The sequence below is a fragment of the Hemicordylus capensis genome, chromosome 15 (genome assembly GCF_027244095.1).
Source record: "Hemicordylus capensis ecotype Gifberg chromosome 15, rHemCap1.1.pri, whole genome shotgun sequence".
Taxonomy (NCBI): domain Eukaryota; kingdom Metazoa; phylum Chordata; class Lepidosauria; order Squamata; family Cordylidae; genus Hemicordylus; species Hemicordylus capensis.
Genome location: NC_069671.1, coordinates 20,308,817 through 20,329,973, shown reverse-complemented (window position 1 = coordinate 20,329,973; position 21,157 = coordinate 20,308,817). Strand labels below are relative to the sequence as shown.

The window sequence follows — 21,157 nt, the reverse complement described above, 5'->3', positions numbered from 1 at the left end:
TCCATTCTGCCTGCCGTCCCGAGAGGCGTTGCGCACAGGATCCTGTAACAGTCAGCAGCAGCATGCATAACTCTCCGTGGAGTCTTCGCTTACTGATTTACAAGGACAGGCAAGGCTGCAGCTGAACTCCTCCTGCAAAAGGGGAGGGAGGGCCGGAAGGATCCTGCACCTGCCACGTGCTCCCCTGGGGACCCCTCGATGAGATGTGGGTGTCCGGGCAGGCACAGGAAGCTGCCACTCCTTCCCAGCCGGCAGCATGAGATCTCAGCTCCTGACCATGGCGCTAGAGGCAGCGGGACTCAGAGAATGACTCCGCCCCGGGGGCCCTGATGGCAAAGCTCTCCGCCACGCCAGGCCTCCAGCTGCCCCTTCAGCTTCTCCTCCTCCTCTGCCGCCGCCGCCCTTGCAAAGGAATGGCCTCCCCTAAACCCCTCTACTAATGAGGCGGCAGCAGCAGCAGCAGCAGCAGCCTTGGAAGGTGGGGAACAGCACGGGGGGGTCCCCAGGAAGCAGCTGCAGGCCCAGGTGTCGGCAGGGGGGGCAGGGGGGCTCTGCGGCCCATGCAGTCGCTCCCTCCCTCAGATGTGACCAAGTGCCTGGCCAGGGCCTGAACGGAGCCAAGGCTACCAAGCCTCTCTGAAGCCCCTCTCTTGGGGAAGGCCTTCCACTCTGCAGCCAGGTAAAGCTCAGGAGATGCCAAGAGGAAACCTGGACAGGTGTTCCAGGGAGGCAAAGCGGAGAAGGCCTGCAAAGATCTGGACATGGGATGCCTCTTCCCCCCTGCAGCTGATCAGCAGCTGCTTTGTCCAGCAAAAGGACCCTACTCTGGCTCTCACTAGGAGCAGCCAGTTGTAGCCCGAGCAAAGCAGAGGAGCCAACCACAGCCAAGCCGGCCTCTCAGTCTGGATTCCACAGTCCCATTTCACGCCAAGACCCACCAGGGCGCTTTCCACACCACGCGCTGCAACAGTTCCGCAACGTGTCCGCTGAGTGCACTTCCGTACCGCCCACAATCCGACATCACTTGCAGCGAGGTGCCGTCCATATTTCTGATGCCCTAATTCGGATTTTATTGCTATGCTGCAGCACTACAACGTTGCCTCTGTGTTGCAGGAAAGTAGCAGGAAAGTCTCAGTTGCAGGAGGGTTGCGACGATGTTGCCCCAGTCTAAGTGGCATAGTGTGGACGGTTCATGGGAGGCAGGCGATCTGTCCATATCACACCTTCCTGCTTCGATTTTGTCTCTTTTTGTTTTATCTTTCACCCCCCTAATTTTTTCTTATTTTTACACTGTGCAAAGGGAGAGCAGTGGGCACGCAGGCAGGTGGAGACTTAAGAGCCGAGAAGCTCTGCCCGGGCTTGCTTTGCTCACTACTTTTCGGGGGCAAAGCAAGGGGGACAGCTGCCTTGACTCCCCTGCCGCAACCCTCTTGTTTAAAATCCACCCAATCCCCAACTCCCCTGATGTCTGTCTAGGGGCCCTCTCTGCCATTTCTTGTTTGTTGGTTTTGCTGGATTGCTTGTGCAAGGCAGCAAGGAAATTCTCGCTTTGGAGCGGCACTTTCCCCATCATTGGTTTTTGGTTTTTTGCCGGATCGCTTGTGCAATGCTGCAAGTAAATTTTTGTTTCTGAACAGCACTTTCCCTGACAGCTTTGCGCAAGGAAGATGAGGAGTTTGTTTTTGTTTTTTTTAAGATGTCATGTCATTCCTCTGCCCCCTACATGATCCCATTGGCCCAAAATTTGGCTCAAGGAGAATATGGACACCCCCCGCCTGGAAACCACATTGCAGTGGACAGCAATATGAACGGCCACCAGCCTACCAAGAAGCATTGAACAACCCTTTACTCACAGTTTGAAAGCATTGCACTATTCTGTCACACCTTGCAATGCTTCCACCACCACAAAGCTCATAATCCAGAAAATGCCCAGGCTAGGGGAGGAAGGGATCCGGCCACTCGACTCCTTAGACCCAGGAGTACCTTGACCTCGAAGTGATTAAGATCCATCCTAAGTTTAGGCACAGGCCAGTTTGGCCCCTTCTGCAGGCCACAAGCATGCCTGCCCAGCCCCAACAGAGCTAGTGACTGCAACTTCAGCCATTTAAATCCACACATCTAAACGGGGGGGCGGGGGTTGTTCTCCCCACCCCCCAACTCCAGATTATTATTCACCTGCAGCTTCGGAGCCATTTCTTCTTGGAAGAACCACCAAGGCAGGGGAAGGAAGGAGATGGCACCCCACTAGCTGCGGATGTGTGTGGCCCTCGGGACAGCCACACCTTCCAGCACAACTCAGCCCCAGCCCGAATGTTATTGCCACCCCGCCCGATCCAAGCCCCAGAGACGGAATGTGCTTGCAGATGCACAGTTTTTGAGTCTCAGGGCATCAGGCCGAAGCCCCTTCCCATGGCGTTTTCAAAGAAGCCAAAGAAAATGAGGTCGGCTTGAGCAGCCTTTTGCTCTAGCGGAGGTTTCAGCATCTGACAGGGAGAAAAGGGAGACTGGATCCCATCTGGAAGGGGCTGATGAAAGGCTACGCTTCAGTCCTGAGCAGGCAGGGAAAGGCAATTCCCACTTGGGTCCCTATAGCCAATGGGGTCCCCATATACAGTAGCTGCCCTGGAAACGTTGGGAAGCCATTGCAAATGGGAGGGGAAGAAAAGAAAGGAGGGCCCAGCTCTTCCTTCTCCCGCCTTCCGTGTGGAGCCCAGCCCTGCTCTGGCTTAGAAGAGGGTCTTCCGCGCCAGGGTTAGGGTTAGGGTTAAGGGAGCTAAAGGGAGAGCCAGAGACCCACTGGCTGCATCTGAAGGAACTTGGCAGAGCTGGCCTCAAAGCCACTGTCCGCCGTCAGCGGAAACTCCTGGAGGTTTCTATAAGCTGACTTGGAGGAGAGAGTGGAAGGGATGCTGATCAGACCAGCAGCAGACACAAAGCGGAGGGGGCAGGTGACCCCTGAGAAGGCATCCACCCTGACCACCTTGGAAAAAGGACTCCAAACTGGCACAACTCTCTCCAGAAACCAAAGTGGTTTCTGTTGATGTTGCCCCAGGACTAGCTGCAACACAGGACCCCCCAGCGAAGATCCAGTCTGATCAAGATCAAGATCAAGATCCAGTCTGATCTGAACTGGGCAAAAACCAACCAGAGGACACCCAGCAGAGACAAGTGCAAACTCCGGCATTTGGGTGAGAAAATGCAAAGGTATCTCTCCCAGGTTCCGGCTGGGAGAGATTTTGGCTGGGCGGCAGCAGCCCATGGGGAAAGAGCTCAGGGTCTTAAGGAGCCACCAGCCAAAGATGAGCCAGCAGCGTGATGCAGCAGCTAGAAAAGCCAATGCAATTCTGGACGCTGATGAATGCCACACTGGAGGACAACGGGAGTCTGTGTCCTGGCTGTGGGAGGGGGAGGTGTCAGGAAAGGGCAGGCCTGCTCCACACGGGCAAAAGAACAAGCAGCAGTGGAGGCAGGGAAATTCCAGCACTTCCTTCCTACTCCGTCCGGCAGAGCCCGTGGCCGGAAGCAAGCCTTAGAGGGAAGCCTGGAACCAGGGACCTGCCCTGGGAGGCTGATGTCATAGCCAGCCGGGGAAGGACAACCCCAAGAGTGGGGGGGGGCCCTGCCCTTTGGAGACCACTTCCCTGCTCCTGCCAGCGCCAGTCTCCATGGTGCCCCCCCCCCCGGGCTTTCAAGCCTTCTTGGTATATGGCAGATTAACAAAGCTCGCTCTCGCTCTCGCTCTCACACACAGCTGTCTTTGTTCCAGGTGCTACATTTGGGGAATCAATGCCAGCTGCTTGCAGCGATCTGCGGGATTTGCAACCACCCAAGCCAGATCTGGCCGTGGCACACTGTCCGTGGCGGCACGAGGGAGCCTGCTTGGGGCTGGCGGATGCCTCGGCCCTTCTCCGTGGAAGGCAGAGCCAAAGAGCTGGCCAATCTGGCCGGGGGGGGGGGCTGCCTGCATCCATTGGTGGCTTCCCGGCTGCTGCAAATCACCCAGGCTGAAGACACCATGAAACGGGGCTCTGCAGGGTCTCCTTCTCAGAGCCGCAGCAGAAAGGAGGAGCAGCGCTGCAGGAGGCCTTCGGAACAGGCTGCTCTGGGCAGGGCTACGCCAAGACACACCGAGGGGCCCCCTCACCCCCCCCCACTGCAAGGCTGGAGTATCGGGGGGGGGGAGGACCAGGCTTGGCAGCTCCCCTCCTCCAGCTGACCTGGCTCCAAACAAGACATTCTGGTTTCCTTCCCCGTCCCTTCCCAGGGCTGGTTTTTCCATTCCAGCTCATACATCTGGCCGCGCACTACAGTGTGAACAGCCTCCTGGAGCCCTGGGGGCGCGTGTTCCACAGGCGGTGACATCATGCCTCTGCCTGCCTGCCAAAGTTCAGCCGCTCCAGCGCAGACCACCAAAACAGAGTGGGGGGAGCCATGGGGGGGGTGGAGGACCCCATCCTCCACCCGCCCCAAGGAACTCTCCTCCCCGCTCTCCGCTTTTGCCCCTCACATCGGAAGCTGCCTCATACCGAGTCAGACCCCCTAGATCAGTCTTGGCGGGATCCAGGAACCTGCTCACTGGGCCGAGAGGCACCTTTGAACACGGTGATTCTCTCCATTTAGCAGGGGGAGAGCAACTGGCCCTCTCCACCCCCAGCACAGCATCCCTCCAGTGGCGGCTGCTGGTATCTATCTGATGTTTCTTTTTAGATTGTGAGCCCTTTGGGGAGAGGGAGCCATTTTTATTTATTATTTCTCCTTGTAAACGTTTCAACAAACGTTTCCAAGCAGTCTATAAATATTTGTTTTTATTGTTGTGTTGTTGTCTACCATGACCGGCAGCAGCTCTCCCAGGTTTCAGACCTGGAGATGCAGCCAGGGAGGGGCTGGAGGGGGAGGGGGCTTCTGCCAGCCAAGCCAGGGCTCTCCTCTGGGCTGCAGCCCCTCCCCTCTGCACGCAGGGCCTTTCCTCGTCTTCTTCCTTGGGCACCCCACACATCTCCCCAGGTGCTTCTCATCCCTCCTTGTCCCCCAAAGCCCTCCGGACACCCCGCTCACTAGGGGTTCTTCTTGGGTGGCGTGTTCTCCTGGGCACGCCACCCACATGCCCACCCTCCAGACCGTGGCTGGACTGCAGAGGACAGCAGTCTCTGCTCCCGCCCGGGCTCTAGGCAGGGGACAAATGGACTGTGCAGAGCCTGGAGCTGCGGACTGCCTCGAAGGGAGGGAGGGAGAAAGACAAGTTACTAGTCCACAAGAAGTGCCATGTGATGGAGAAGGAAGGATGGAAGGACGGAAAGGAAGGCATCAGCAGAAGGTGCTTGCTCAGCTGAGGGTGGGGAGAGCCAGAAAGCAGGAGGGGGGCAGGGCTGGGGGACAAAAGGAGCCCCCCCCAAAAACGCACAATTTCAGCCGTCCTTTGTGGCACTCGGCAGCACTAGGCAAACGAAAATCACACCCTGCAAGAGCAGAAGCTCTGAGAACGATGACAAACTGCTCCAAGCCACACCAAGACTCTGCTGGCTGTTAAATTATTGAAATGAATTATCTCAGCAGAAGGGAGCCAGCACTTCAGCTGCCACAAGGACCGGCACTGCCTCCCCCCCACCCCCCGCTCACTCCTTAATCTGTTGCTGGGAGGCTGGCGGGGGGGGGGCATTCCCCACGGTCCACCCAAGACGGATCCCACCAGGTTGCCCCCTCCGAGGTGGACAGCAAAGAGGCCACATTGCCCAGCCCCAACACAAGGGCAGCCCAGACACAGAGCGCCTCCTCCGCAACTCCGCACAAGCGGCATCTCAGGCAGGGCAAGCGGCAAGCGGGCAGGCACCGGAGTGCAGCCAGGCAGAGCCCCCGGGTTCCACCCCAGGCCTGCACGGACGCAGGGGGAAGGGGGGGCTGTCCCCACCCCCCGCAAGGGGAGCAGCATTTCCAGGCCAGGCTGGCCACAAACACACTCCCCCCCCCCAAGTCCCATGCCTTGCCCTGCAATGGCACAGCACAGCAGAGGCGTGGCCGGAGAGGGGTCAGCCCCCTTGCGGTGGCCTTTCCCCCTCGCCAGAGCCCGCCGCGGCTCCTCCGGCATCCTTCAGAGGTGGCCACCACCCTCCCCCTCCCCGCCTGGCACTGTCTGCCTGCAGGACTGGAAGGCGGCCTTGTGGGCAGATGGCGGGGAGACAGGCAGGCCGCCTCTCCCCACCCTGCACAAGTCGCCGGGGGTGCTTTGCCAGGAATCTTGCCGCCTGAAGCCCCCTCGGGACCACGGAGCTGCGCTGACAACTGCCCAAGCAAAAGCCCCCTCCCTCCTGCCCCAGGCTTGGGGCCAAGTGGCAGGTTGGGCAAGGGGCCCATGGTTAGGGGCCCGGAGGTTCTGGGTTTCCCTTCAAAGCCGCTGGGGGGCAGCAGGGAGGCGGGCAGGCGGCCCCCGTGAAATGGCTTCCGGCAAACCCAGCCCATCTTGGTTTAGGATTTATAAGGAGGCTGGTGCCAGCAGCAGACTATGGCATTGTGATCAGCTCGTAATTACCGCCAGGACTGAAGTGCCCAGAAAGTGGCAGCGGCAGAAGCGGCAGGCTCAGCACCAGGGGGGCGAAGAGGGGCTGGGAAGATGCTCTGAAGCCGGGTACCGAGGAGGAGGGAAATGGCCACAGACTCCTGGCCCTGGAATGTGTTGGTGCATGTCTGGAATCTGTGGCCTAATCCGAATATTCCATTCATGGGGCTGGATTTCTAAGCCATCAGGAAGCAGATGAGACGACACTTTGCTTTGCATTTGCTCCTCAAGGGAACGGGCAGCCATATTTCATCTGGGGGGCTAGATTGAGCTCAGGAGGGCTGGTCTGGTGGCATCAAGCATGCCTTGTCCCCATAGCTAAGCAGGGTCCACCCTGGCTGCATCTGAATGGGAGACTAGAAGTGTGAGCCCTGCAAGAGATTCCCCTCCGCAGGGGATGGAGCCGCTCTGGGAAGAGCAGAAGGTTCCAAATTCCCTCCCTGGCAGCATTTCCAAAAGGCCAACCTGGCAAGGAAGCTGAGTTGTGCTGGGGGGAGAAGAAGGAGCCCACCACAAAACCCACCCCGAGGCGAGGCGTGTGTGGGAGCGCACACTCGCCGTATCGCATGCCCTTCCCCTCTCGGACGCGGGACTGTCAATGTGCAAAGTCTGCGAGGGGCTGAGGAGCACTGGCCACTCGCATGTCCTCCAGCCCCCTTGAGTTGAGAGGCGAGGCCGGAAGGGAGCCAACCCCCCGCAGGGTCCGTCATTCTGCGGTTGGAAGAAGCCGCCCCTTCCGCTTTCTGCAGCGAAGAGCAGTCTGGGGGGTGGCCTGTGCGTGTGTGGAAAGAGAGCACTTTGATTATAAATTCATGCGCTCTTTAGGGGTCGAAGGGATTTTGCTTTCTGGCAGAGGATGCTGTTCACGCTCCCTTTCTAGGTCATCAGCCTTGCGAGGCGAGAGAGGCATTCCACGCGGCTTCCTTTCGGCCATTAAGCCGGGACGGAATCAGGCGGCAGGAGACGGGGCCCGACTCCTGCCCCTCGCCCCTGGCAGCGCGAGCCCTGGGACCCTCGCGGGGAGGGAAGCCGCTCTGCCCCGCTCTCCGCAGAGGGAGAGGAAACGCGCCTCCGCCAAGAGGCAGGAGGGAGCCGGAGGAGGGAAGGGCACCTTGGCTCTGCCCCACCCGGCCACTGATGCTGGGGACACACCCCGACAGCCGGCCCAGGAAGAGGCAACAGGCTCTGTGTGGGGAGAAGGAGGAGGAGGGGTGGGAACTTCTGGGAGAGCTCAAACCACCACCGGGAGGAATCTCCCTCCCTCCCTGAAATGGCCACAGGTTGGTGCTCCCCCCCCCGGAGGGCCTCGAAGTACTCCTCCGCGCTGAGCTGAGCTGAGCAGCCCGCTTGCTCCACCCTTGCAGTCACAAGTCAGATGCAGCCTGAAGGAGAGCCAGGGGTGGCCAAAGCCCCCGGAGGACTGACAGGCTCGCGTCCAGAGCCTCCTCGAGGCGCTCCACAGACAGGCAGCCACACACGGATCTAGGGCTAACCCTGACCCTGACCCTGACCCTAACCGGCGGGGCTTGGACCCAGATCGCCTGCAGCCTGCAGGGCCACACCGCTTGAGGCAGAGACAGGCCCTCCAGAGGGGGATTCACCTCTCCAGGAACCCAGAACCCAGAACGCAGGCTGCTGGAGCACTTCCCCACCCTACGCAGAGTTGGACAAAGGACCCCGAGGGAGCAACTGTGAGAGCCCAGGAGGATGCTGAGGCTCCCCTTAGGAGGGATCTGGACAGGACGATCCCGGGGGCTGGGTCAAGGGAGGGTCTGGCTGAGCATATCTGGGCAGACCCAGAAGCCAGGGGATCCCTGCAGGGCAAGCCCGCCTCGCAACCCAGCCCAGCTCCGGCAGAGACCCAGCGGAGGGGCTGGGTGCAGGGCCAGGCCGGGCAGGATGCATCCCTGCAGGCCATGCTGCCTTCCCCAGCCCCTCCCCGCCTCCGGGGCTGCTTGGTCCCTGGCGAGGCCTCTCTGGGGAGAAGGCACTCCACAGCAGCGGCCCTGGGGGCCAAGGACCAGCATCGCGCAGCCCCCAAACTCAGCCTCTTCCTGCTCGCTCCAAGCCTCCCCAGAGCTCGTCCCGTCCGCAAGCCCTCGGTCTCCCTCCCCTGTACATATCTCTATCGACATGCTGCTGCTCTACAGAACTCCATAAAATAAATAAATAGATAAAGGAGACGCTTCCCTTTCCCCACGGGATCGCAATCTGACACCATAAGGCAGGCACCAGCAACAGCCACTGGAGGGACGCTGTGTTGGGGCTGGAGAGGGCCAGTTGCTCTCCCCCTATGAAAAACAAGAGAACGGCCCCTTCTCAAGGCGCCTCTTGGCTCAGCCAGCCTCCAGGTGTGTCGCCTTGAGCCTCTCGTGGATGCACATCTGAAGACAGCTTGTGGCTCCACAGAACGTGGCCAAGCAGCCCGGCGTTTCCGGCAGATGCATCCCGGAGGGCCCCCGATTGAGATGTAGGCGCCTCAGCCTAATTAATTACTCATTTCCCTATGAAATGGGCTCCAAGAAAACAGAGGGGTTAATGAGCGCAGCCCTGAATCGCTGCGTCTCCGCCCACTGCCTCTCCCGGCAGCTCCTGCTCTGCATGCACCATATGCCGGCCCCGTTCACAGCATTTCTCCCGATTCTTCCCCGCAGCAGCTGCGGGCAAGGAAAGCAGCCAGGCGGCGCCTCGGCCCTCCAGGCGGGCACCGTCTGTTCCTGCCACTGCAGCGCCGAGACCAGCCTGCTGCGGGGAAGGCAGCCCCAGCCCAGCCCCGCTGCTGCCAAGGGGTGTGGCCAAGGGGGTCTCTGGGCGACTGTGCCGAGCTCCCCCCATTCCCCCCAGCCAGGCGTGAAATCCATCCCCGGCCGGCCGGCAGGCTTTGCTCTTGCGTGGGCAGCCCTCCTCCTGCCTGCGCCCCCCCCCTTCCCCTGCGGCTCTCCAGCCCGGCTCCTCGCTGCTGCCGGTCCACAGAGGCCTGCTCCTCTCCGCGCCCCATGATGAGCCCCATGATGGGAGGGAGACAGGACGGCCGTGTAACAAGCCACTAATCAGAGGGCATCTGGTCATGCTCCAGAATAGAAACAAAACACTGTGCATTCACAGGGCCCCTGACTTTACCATCTGGTACTCCGAGGTAGACTGCCACTGGCCTGGGAGGTTCCATGTATAGGCCATAGGGCTAACTGCAGTCGACAGACCTCTCCCCGTCCCCCATCAATATGCCTCAGCCGTTTGTTAGAGCCAGCTAAGTGAGGAGTCATCAGCACATCCATCAGTGGATTGTGCGTTGTGTGAAAAAGGCCTCTCTCCTGCTGAGGCTGAACCTTCTGAACGGAGCCCACTAGGTGACTCCAAGTTCCAGGAGGAGAGCCAGTCTCGTGGCAGTTCCCTTTGCTAAGCAGGGTTCTCCTTGGTTTGCATTTGGAAGGGAGACTACACGGGAGCGCTGTAAGAGATGGGGTCATAACGCAGTGGAAGGACACCTGCTTGCCTGCATGCAGAAGGTCCCAGGTTCCCTCCCTGGCAGCAGCATCTCCAAGACAGGGCTGGGAGAGACTCCTGCCTGCAACCTGGGAGAAGCCGCTGCCAGTCTGTGAAGACAATGCTGAGCTATCTGGGTCTTCTGACTCAGCCTGGGGCAACTCCCACTCTGGGAAAGGGGAACCCACCCCCACCCCCCCACCCGAGCCCCGCCTTTGCACAAAGCACCTTCTCCTCTCCTGGCAGCCCCCTCTCCAAGCGGCCACATCTTTAGAGTGCAGCCAGATCCAAGGAGACATCGTTTTAAATTTAGCATCCATGTGCTAGTCATGAAAAATTTACTCCCTGCAAGACCGTCACATGCGTTCTGTATCCAAAGAATGCATGAGAAAATGTAATTTCTTTGAAGGCGCTTTGGAACCGGAGGCACAAAAACCCGACATCTCTGCATAAAATAAACACCGCTCCGGCACGCGAAGAATGGAAACCGCTTGCTAGAAGGCGGCTTCAGCCAGGAGGGGAGGCCGGTGGGAGCCTGGCCCACGCCTCCGAGGGGCAGAGGTGCCCGGAGGGAGCGGGTCGCTTTGGAGCCTGAGACGGACTTGATGCAAAATAGACCTCAAACAGCAAGGTTGGGAAGCCGAGTGCAACATTCAGGTCGCAAGACGGGGAGCACCCAGGAAGCACCCATCAAGTGGTGGGTGGTCCCCCAGTCAGGCAGCGCACAGCACTGGAGGCTCTTGCCACCTGCCTCTCCTGCACGCTGGTGGAGCTCTGTAAGGAGAGCATCTCCCCCCCCCCGCCCCCCGTGGCATGCCAAGCACCGAGGAGGGCCTTGCCTAGATCCGCTCCATGACCCAGCCGCAAGGAAGCCCTTGGGGGGGACCTGGCCGCCCACCTATCAGCCACAGCATCCTCCTGCTGCTGCCAAGCAGAGATCCTCGAGCTGCCCCCGGCGAGGAGGAGCTGCATGCACTCAACACGCAGCCCGGCACTCCCGAAGGCACCCAAGCGGGGACTCAGACCCCTCCACACACACACTTCCTTCAGAAAACAAGACTTCCGGGGGCCCCAGGCAGGGCCAAAGGATTCTCCTCCCAAGCAAGAAACCCACAGCTGAGGACTCCTGGAGCACAAGCCCCGACACCCTTTCCGGACACCCCCGACCCAGACCAGCCAGCGTGCCAGGCGGCCCCCAGCCAACCACTTCCCCGTGAGAAGAACCAGCAGAAGCAGCGCAGCCCTTCCCAGCATCGCGTGCCTTGGCGGCTGCAGCCTCCCAATCATTTCTGGAAAGGCTGGGCTGCTTCCGCCTTCTGGGGCCAATGCTATGCCCGTCCTCAGGCCGATCCTTCAGTACTGGCTGGGCCACTGGGAAGCTGCCGCCGGGCGAGTGGGGGGGATGATGGAGAGCCCGGCACAAGGAGGCGGCTCCCGCAGCCGAGGGTGTCTCCTTCGTCCTGAGCACACACACCCCCGCCCCGCTTCAAAATCAGCCAGCCAGACGCTTGGCAAAGGCCCCCTTCCCACCCGGGGAACGGAACCCAGCCAACCATTCCCTCTCAGGGCACCAGCAATGGGGTGAGCCCTGCCTGCCGTCTCTTCCCTCCAAGGGGAAAGGGGCTGAACGGGCAGCTTGTTCTCCCTCGACATTTCCCTTTCCTTTCATGCAGCTTTGCAATGTGATCCTTCTCTCTCTCTCTCTCTCCTCTCTTTTTCCAGCTCCGCACACAGCAATTATCTGCACACAGCGTTGCAGTTCCAAGCTCCGCATTGTCCCCTCCCCTCTTTGGCTCTGGTTTCACTGCACAGGAAGGCAGCTGGGGGGAGGCCACTCTCTGCAACACCAACACCGCCCCCCCCCCGCGCATGCTCAGGAGGCTACCATGGTCCCGGCCGGGCAGCGGCAGCTCAGCACAGCGGGCCGGTCAGTTCCACTCCCACCCCATCCCTGTCTTGGGCAGCTCGTTCCCGCCCCTGCTGGCTCAGTTGCTCTTTCCTGCACCCCTTCAGCGAGAATCAAGAGCACTTGGAAATCCTGCAGGCCAGCAGGGACACACACACACACACACACACACACACACACACACACCTGCCCGAGGAGGAGGAGGAGGAGGAGGAGGAGGAGGAGGAGGAGGAGGAGGAGGAGGAGGAGGAAATCTAACAAGAGCCTCTTTGTAGGGCCCAGAGGGGGGAGAAGAGGGGGGAGGAGTGGGGGGGCGGTCCTGAGCCCCACAGATAAGAGACGGGGAAGCACCACCCGGAGAATTCAGAGCCTGCTCGGCGGTGACACAGCCCACAGCAACGCCCCCTTCCCGCCAGGCAGACTCTCCTTCCTGCCCCGCAAAGCCACCCCCAAGTGTGGCAAGGCAAGCGTGCTGGAGGCTGCAGGCTGCAGAGCCCAGGAGCCACCCGCCCGAGGGAGCAGCGCCGGGCTCCGAAAGGCACAGCCCGCCGGAGAGGAAAGCAGCAGCACGTCCCCAGGAAAGGCAACTCCCTGCAACTCCCAAGGCTGCAACTCCAAGTCCAGGCCGCGGGCAGGACTGCCACGCAGGTGAAAGGGGGGCTCGTGCTGCCCAGGAGGCACAGACTTCGGCCACACTCTTTTCGGCCGGATGTTGGAACGCATCTGACGGGCAGGCCAGCTTCCCCCCCCCGCCCCCCCCCCCCCGCGACCAAAAGGAAGCTGGCTGCCCAGGAAAGCGAGCAAAAAGGAGGAGCGCGAAGGGAAGGAGAGGAGAGCAGCGTCCCGAGGCGCCTGCAGGAGCAGCCAGCGAGTGGTACGGCTCCGGAGAAACACACACCCAACTGGAGCTCAGGAGAAGCCAGGAAAACCCCATTAAACAGTTTCATGTCTGAAAAACTGGAATGTATCTCTCTGCAAATTAAAGACAGATTGTCAAGAAGGGAGAAGAGCTGGAAAGTTCTCCGGCGCGTCCAGTCAAACACAAGAGTCCTATTCATGGCGAAGAGGCGGCAGCAGCAGCAGCAGCAGCAGCAGCGGGCCAAGCCCTCGGCCCCCTCCAGGTTTTACACGCAGGGAAGGCCGTGGCTTCTGCTCGCGAGGAGACCAGCATCCGAACCGCCGCGGTCCCAGCCCTCAGCCCACCCCAGGAACGGCTCACGTGAGCAACAGCTGGGCCCTGTTAGCCACGCGGAGGCAGAGAGGGAAGCGCCCTCCTGGGCATTCCTCTGCATGCCCCAGCGATGACACCACCCCACACACCACCACAGCAGTTTTTGCTGCTGCTGCTGCTTTGTCTTTGGGGTGTTACTGTTTTATACAGCTTTAAAAACTGTTAAATAGACACATGTTATCTCTATATGATTCAATATCTGCACCCTTTGTATTTTAATTGTGCATTGTTTTATTTCTGTTGCAAACCACTTTGGGATTGTTTTAATGAGGAGCAGTATAGAAATGGAATAATAACTAAAGAAACAAACAGCTGCTCTGCAGGGAGGGAGGAGAGCCCCCCCCCTTCCTGGCAACTCCCCCAAGTCGAGCAAGCCAGGTTTTTCAGCAAACAGGCAAATGCCCCCAGATCTGGGGGGAAGGGCTCCACGCCGCATCCAGGCACAAGCTCCAGAGGGCAGCAAGGCCAAACCTCCCAGCCAGCAGGTCTGGGTCTGGATGGGGTTGAGGCCAGCAGGAGGACCAGGGCAGACCTCCAGAAACCACAGCCCCCGCCACCAGTGGGCCCCCTTCCACATCTGGCCTGCCCAGCCCTTCCCCAGCACCAGTGCAGCAGCTGCCCGAGGGGCCACCGGAAAGCTTGCCCTGTAGCCTTGAAGGCCTGGCCGCCCCCACCGGCCAACCTCCTCCGCCGACAGCCAAGGCACCTCGCTCCGGGGTCTGCTCGAGTGCGCCGGACACAGCACCCCTGGGCCAAAGCAGAGTGTCCCAGAAGCAGGCGCAAGGGACGGTGAGGCAGCCAAGGCACAACTGGCAGGAAGACGCCACTCTTGTCGGTCACCAAGCACAACAGGCAGCTTTCTCGGGAAGGCAGGAAACCGCTGGGGCTCCTTCACGGGAAGCCTAACCCTAACCCTCTGGCCGGGAGCCTCCGGTGCCCCCCAGGACGCCCTCCCACCTGGCAGCTGTGGTCTTTCCACTGGGCCCCAGCCTGGAGAGGCAAGCGGGGGGCTCACCAGGTCAAAGAAGAGCCCTGCGGGATCAGGCCCCAGGCCCACCAAGCCCAGCATCCTGTGTCCCGCAGGAGTTCCCAGTCGGGAGATAAAGGCACACCCTCTCTCCTGCTGCTGCTGCTCCCCTGCAACTGAGGCCCCCCCTGCCTTGGAGCCTGGAAGCGGCCGGTAGCCATCAGGACTCTCGTAGCCGATGACAGAGCCATCATCCGGTGCTTTCACACCCCCACCCCACAAAATGACCCAGCGTGGTCTCCATGTAGACGCTTGGCGTCCTGGCGGGAGATACCTTCACCTTGCCAAGGCTGCCGCAGAAGTTGCCTTCGACCAAGTCTGGCCCTTGGTCCGCCTAGCTCAGGACTGTCTGCACTGACGGGCAGCGGCTTCCCCAAGGGTCTCTTCCAGCCCGACCTGGAGATGCTGCTGCTGCTGCCAGGGAGGGAACCTGGGACCTTCTCCGTGCAAGCAAGCAAGCACCGAGCTCCAGGCCTGCCCCCAGCACATCGCCCTCCCCCATTACAAAGACCAAGCACAAGAGAAGGCGACTGAATCACTCCTCGGCCCTCCTGCACGGAAGGAGCCTCCCCCGGCCGTCTGCAAACCAAGGGTTGCAGCTGCTTCGGACCGCAGGAAGGGCGCCAAGGTCTGCTCCGAAATGCCAGGCCAGACCCTGGTCCCCAACCCCAGATCGCTGCGGTGACCCTGCAGCCTCCAGCGTGGACAGCAGAGGGCGTCCTCAGGCTGCGAGTCTCGCCCATCCGGAGAGGCTCAGGGCCGGCATGAATTCCTCGGCACTCAGACAGTTCCTTCAGCGGAGCTGGCCACAGACAGAGGCCGAGCGGAGCAGACCTTGCACGGTTACAGGACACAAGCCTTTCGGTCCTTGCCAGCCCCCTCCTCATGCCCCAAGCTCATTTAGCCTCCTTTGGGAAAAGAAGATTCCTACCCTGACATCTGTGTGCAGCCATACCTGAGGCTGAATCCAGGCAGCAGTGCTACTAGCCAAGAAGCCAGCTAATGGCCCAGAGGGGAAGTGACTTGCCTGGGGAGCCAGAGGTTACCAGCTCAAATCCCCGCTAGTATGTTCCCCAGACGATGGGAAGCCCCTCTATCGGGCAGCAGCAACGATATGGGAAGATACTGAAAGGCATCATCAGCTCATACTGCGCGGGAGGAGGCCATGGTCTCACACACACACACACACACACCGCATTCCACTAAAAGACAACTCTTCAGGGCTCTGTGGTTGCCAGGAGTCAATACTGACTCAGTGGCCCAACTACTAGCCATCTCTCACGCAGCAACCCTGGACAAGCCTAGAGTTCTCCGTGACACCCAGAAAAGACGCAGCCAGGCGGGATTGCGTAGGAGACCGTGCAAGAGGAAAGGAAACTTAAAACATGTAATTTGTCACTACCAGGCATATATAAAGCAGCCGTAGTGGCAGGAAATAAGCATTAACAGAAAACTGAAATGAAAATTGCCAAGTTTTTTCCAAAGGGAGCAATCTTAGACTTAGTGAAAAAAAACCAAGTGGAAAAATGCAACGGTCTGCAAAAAGCACCCTGTCAGGAGAGCCTCCACCGTTCGTGCGGCCGGAGACGGAAGCGGACGGGAGTAAACGCCCGCCTGCTTTGCAAACAAAATGGGAGCGTGATGGAAACCACTGGGTTTCAACTTCCCACTGGCAGGGGAGTCGTCCTCAGTCAGGACTCAGGAAGATGGCGCACGCTAATTGCATGCAAATGACTCCAGCCACTAACAGCACAGTCCTCGGTGGTAGTGAAGAAGCTCAAGGAGACGCCAAGTCCTTCCACAGCTGACGGACCGGGAGACTGCGGGGGTCCCCCCAAAGGCAGCCCGGACAGCGCGTGCCTCCCTCCCCCACATCTAGACTGGAACTGCTTCGGGGCCAGCAGCGGAGACGGCACAGAAACACTCTGGAGCTGGACTCGAGACGGAGCTCCTGCCTGAGAGCACATCTTTGCCCGATTAAAACAGCCCATAAAGACTGCAGAGGAAATTGCCCAACGGCAGCATGCAGGAGTGGAAAAGCGAAAGGTTCCCCAAGGAGCAAAAGGGAAGTGGCAGCCCAGCACGAGCGCCCGATCCCTTCGGAGGATGCCAAAGCCCCCGAACGGAGCGCTGGGCAGAAGGTGCTCCAGCGCACGCAGCCCCCGTCCCAGGACGGCCAGCCCTGCCTTCCTCTCTGCCACTCTCTGGTGTTTCCAAACTGCCTCATGCCAACACGCACCTCGCCTGCCCGCTGAGTCACGGCAGGCGCGCCATTTCCCTGGGAAACCTTCTTGCAAAACCCCAGAGCACTGGACTCCTCCCCACAGCTGGAGGAGGCTGCCCATTGTGCAGAGAGAAGGTCTCCCCATGGAGAGTCATACAGAAGTTGGCTCCCTCCCCGGCCGGGCCCCCAAGTCCTTTCCAGGCACAAGGCGCAAGGAGCCGCCCTCCCACGTCTGGCCCATGGAAATCCCCAAGGGGCCACGTTCACGGAGCCGGCCCCATCCGCACCTTGAAGGCAGCTGCCTTCCACCTCCCAGAGAGCCCCGCACCCACCCTCACATCCCAGAGGACACGGAGCTGGAGGCGGCTTCCCACAAGCAGGACGAGAAACAGCGGCCCAGCAGGAACCGCTTGGCGGGGCAGAAATGCCGGCAGAGGCAAGTGCCCCCTTGCCCCCTTCCTTGTTGCCCCCAAACAACACGCAGCCGAAGTGTGCACTTGAGCACCGGATTTCTCATGCGGTGCCCAAATACTTGCTTTAGACCCTGCTTGGCGAGACGGGGCCTGGGAGGCCCACAGAGAGGCAGGCCGGCTCTTTCTCCGGCGCAGGCAGGGGGAGGGGCGCCGTGAGCCTGAACTGCCCCCTTTGCTAAGGAAGGCCGGCCTTGGTTTGCATTTGGATGGGGGACGACACACAAGTGCTGTGAGGTGTTCCCCTCGGGGGATGGGGCTGCACCATTTCAGCTCTCCTGCAGAGGTTGGCCTACAGCTCCCATCATCCCTGACGATCGGCCGCTGTGGCGGGGGGTGATGGGAGCTGAGTCCAGAAACAGCTACCGAGCCGAAGATCTGCAGCCCGGCCTTCGTGGCCGAGCCTCTGCTTGGCAGGCCGATGGTCCCCGGCTCGGTCCCCGGCGGCATCTCCAGGGAGGGCTGCAGAAGACCTCTGCAGAAGTGCTGCTGCTGCTGCTCCTCCGTGGGCCTGATGCCTCCGGAGCTGCCGTTGACCCGGGATTAATCTCCTTCCCCTTGCCAGGAGGGGGGCGGGCGTCACCATGGAAACACAAGCCAGGGCTGCTGTTCCCCTCCCCGCCTCTGCGCCCACCTCCTGGGGGCCCTTCCTCGTCCTGGCAACGCGCATACGGCCCTGGACGCCTGGCCACCCAAGCGCAGGTCTCGGCAGCCCATCCAAGGGTGCTGCTGCTGCTGCTGCTGCCGACCTGGCCTGGCCCTCCAAGCGCCCCTCAACGGGAGACTGCCGGCGGGGGGGGGCGTCCTCCAGGGCAGCCAAGAGCCCGAGAAGGCAGTGGCGGGTGGGTCCTCTGAAGCCCCTGCAGGGGCCGTGGGGTGTCGCTTCCTCCACCTGGAGCGGGAAACGCACAGAGAAGCAGCCGAGGGGAGCCAGCGAGGCCAGGGCCACGGGGCCCCTTTTCAGCACAACGTGGGGCCACGAACCCCTCGCGCCGCCTGCCAATGCGACGCCAAGACCGAGCACCCACAGAGCAGAGGGCAGCGACTTGCCCGGAGGCGCCGCGAGGGGGTGGGGGGCTCCCCTACCTTGGGCCATTTGGGGTTCAGCAGGCGGGCCTTGAGGGCGTCCTCCAGGGCTCTCTCGTACTGCTGGGTCTTGGTGTAGGCGGCGGAGCGGTTGCTGTACAGGATGCAGTTCTGAGGGTCGACTCCCAGGGCCTCGCCGTAGAGCCCGATGGCCGTGTGGAAGTCCCCCTCGCGGCAGGCCTGGTTGCTCTGGCGCACCTTCTCCACAAACTCCGCCTTGCTCAGCATGGGGCCCTCCGGGGCCCTTCCTCCCAGGCCCTTGGAGGCAAACAGAGAGAGCTGCAAAAGGGAGAGAGACGGGGGGGGGTGCATCAGCCAAAACCCAAAGTGGGGCTCTTATGGACTTCAGCAGCAGCAGCAGCAGCAGGAGAGATGCGACCACCCCGGCAAGCCAGATCCAGCCATGAAGAGGACTACCCGAAAAGCAGGCCACATTCCTTGGCTACTCGGTCACTTCCATCCCGGCCCCTTGCAGAAGCCCCTCCCCAAACCAGGGGGCCCTGAGCACGGGCGGATCAACACCCACCAGCCCCTCCACTGCCCAGAGTCACTTGCACGCCCTCTGCCACCTCAAGAGGAGGAGCAGCAACTGGAGGGCCCCCCCCCCTCAAGCGGCACCCTGAGAGCCAAAGCCAAGCCCTTCTGCAGCTGGAGGGACCCGGCAGGTGCCCCCCCCTGCCCTCTCAGAGCAGCCCTGGGATTGGCTGCTTTGCACAGGCCTCCCTCCCACCCTCAGCTCTGACCACTTAGAGCGGCTGCTGCTGCTGCTATGGAGACCTGCCCAAATCAACCAGAACTGCTGGTTTCAAGGAGCGGCTGTGCTTATTTCGTGCCACTTCCCCCCCCCACCCACCCCCCCACCATCTCTGCACATTCTTTTGACTTGTCTCCAGCCCAGCATGAACATTTTTCTTGTACAGGGAAAAGAGTCAACTTTGAAACATTCTTTGTTCTCTCTGGAACAACACGGGGGCTAAGATTTCTATCGCACACACCTCCAAAACAAAAAAGAAAACATCCCTGGCATTTAGCAGATGTAAAGGTGCTAGCAGCGAGCGGTTTACTGATATACACACACACACACACACACACACACACACACACACACACTTAATTGGCAATAAGGGATCACTCCTGGCCAAACTCTCAAATTACTTCTCTCCTCCGTCTGTGACACCAGCTCATTAAATTAACCGAGAGCGGCCAAAGCTCCAGCAAAGCACCAACACAGTTTCCACAAGGTACCCTTCACCCCACTGGCATCCCCACATCAGGAAGGCAAACACACCCTCTGCCCACAAATGGCCCCAGAGCGGTTATCCAGGGCAGCAGGGCATTTATTTATTTACTTCTTACCAAAAGTTTCCAGAGCAGTTTACACAGAGAAATAATAAACTGCCTTGGAAACTTTTTTTTGTTGAAAAGTGGTATATAAATATTTGTTGTTGTTGATGATGATGATGATTGCTCCTAGCAGACTCTGCAGTTCCCTTGTGAGAAAACTCTTCCTCAAGTGGAGCAACCTGCCTGCCGTTACTTTGGCTCCAAGTGCAGAGAGGACTCCTCCCCTTCGCAGCCATTTCCGCCTTCTCCCCAGCCCTCGGTCTCAAAGCCTGAGGACAGGACTTTGTGGGTCTCTGCCCTCCCAAAACAGGGCAGGGAGGAGAAGCTCCCTTGTGGGGCCACCAGGAGACCCCCAGATACCACGCGGGCTGCACCACGTTGTGCCGGTGGCTTGCGTGACGGACCCTTCCCTAACCTGACCGGAAGCGGCCTCTGCCCCCAGCGCTGAGCAGAGTTTGGCCCCCCTTGTTCGGCAAACAACCCAGTCAGTGCCAAGCCTTACAGTCAGGGGGACTCCAGGGCGGTGGTCTTTGTGAAAACCCTCTGCACCGCCAGACAGGGGCCCCTCCCCACACCCCGCCCCACCCCAGGAATCCTGTCCCCCTCTCCCCGCGGTCGGCCTCAGACAGCAACACCCGCCCAGGCAGGGCTCCTCCTTTGCAGGCCGAGAGGAGGCATCCCTGCCTGCCTCTCCTGGCAGCTACTCCTTGGCCATCCTCGCTGCTTGTCAATTACAGGAAGTTCCGAGTTGAAAGGACCCCCGGCAGGCCCAGGTCACTGTCTCCGTGGGGAGGCAGAGGCACTTCAGCGGAGGAGCCAATCCGAGAGGGGCCTGCAGGGACTCTGCTCTCCTTGGAAGAGGAATTCCGAAGAGGGAACAAACGACACGAAGCAGATGCTGCTCTCCAGTCTGCCTCCCTGGAGCATTTCCAGGCGGGCCTTTTTGCTTACTTCTCCTCCAGCATGAAGGGGGGGGGCAGGATACCTTCACATAAGGGCCAGATTCACCCTGAAGTCCCTGCGAGCTCTCGGGGAGGACTTCACACATGAATCGGGTTCCTGATTGCGCGTTAGAGCGCAACTGGATTTCTGTCCAGGGTAAAAAACAAAATTCGACTTTTGGCGTCTGTTTCGGGGGGTCAGATCTGAACTCGCAGTGAAGTCTCACATTAAGGCCTGCTGTCTGGAAATGCTCCTGGGCTAGGGAGCTCAGGCACAGGGACATCTGCTCTGCTCCACCCAAAGGCACTGGATGCCCCAGGGCAGAAACACCCAGGCCCTTTGATGGGGAAGCAAAAGCCTCCGGAGCAGCAGGAGGCCTGGGATCAGCCAAGCCAGAGAGCAGAACAAGCCGCCAAAGTGGGGCAGCAGCATTCCCTAGGAGTCGGAGGGCAGGCCTGGGTCAATTTGCTGTGCATCCAGGAGCCAGCCCAAAGATCTGGGACTGGAGCCAGGCAATGGACACCAGCATTCCCTCTACCACGGATTCCCAGCTGTGGTTGACTACAACGCCCAGAATCCCCAAGCAAAAGCCATTGCAGCTGGGATTCTGGGAGTTGTAGTCAACAGCATCTGGGAATCCCTCTTGGAGGGAACACTGTTGGACGCTGAACAAAATTACCGGATTTCGTGACGGATATTGTAGCGAGGAAAGTCAAATTAGCTTCTCGTTTATTGTATTCTGTTACTGCATTGTCTTCCCTTTGTACTACAATACAGTCCTCCCTTGCCAACTGCTAGGGTTCTGGTCTGGCAAAACCTCGCGGTTGGCAAATTCGCAGTTGGCGAGGCATTAAAGTCTATAGGAAACCGGTTCGGGGAACTGCAGCCACAAGA

The 21,157-nt window shown here is 60.2% G+C and overlaps 1 protein-coding gene across 6 annotated transcripts in view; it reads right to left on the bottom strand.

The window, feature by feature from the left end:
- TTC28 (tetratricopeptide repeat domain 28) overlaps nucleotides 1-21,157 on the bottom strand; it is a 79,620-nt gene that overhangs the window by 55,418 nt on the left and 3,045 nt on the right. For 3 of the 6 annotated variants that reach the window (XM_053279294.1, XM_053279296.1, XM_053279297.1), the window contains exon 2: nucleotides 17,978-18,256. In XM_053279294.1, the coding sequence (XP_053135269.1) occupies nucleotides 17,978-18,256 (279 nt within the window). Of the gene's footprint in view, nucleotides 1-17,977; nucleotides 18,257-18,503; nucleotides 18,584-21,157 lie in introns of those variants that run through there. The other 3 variants (XM_053279299.1, XM_053279300.1, XM_053279298.1) reach the window with 3 other exon arrangements.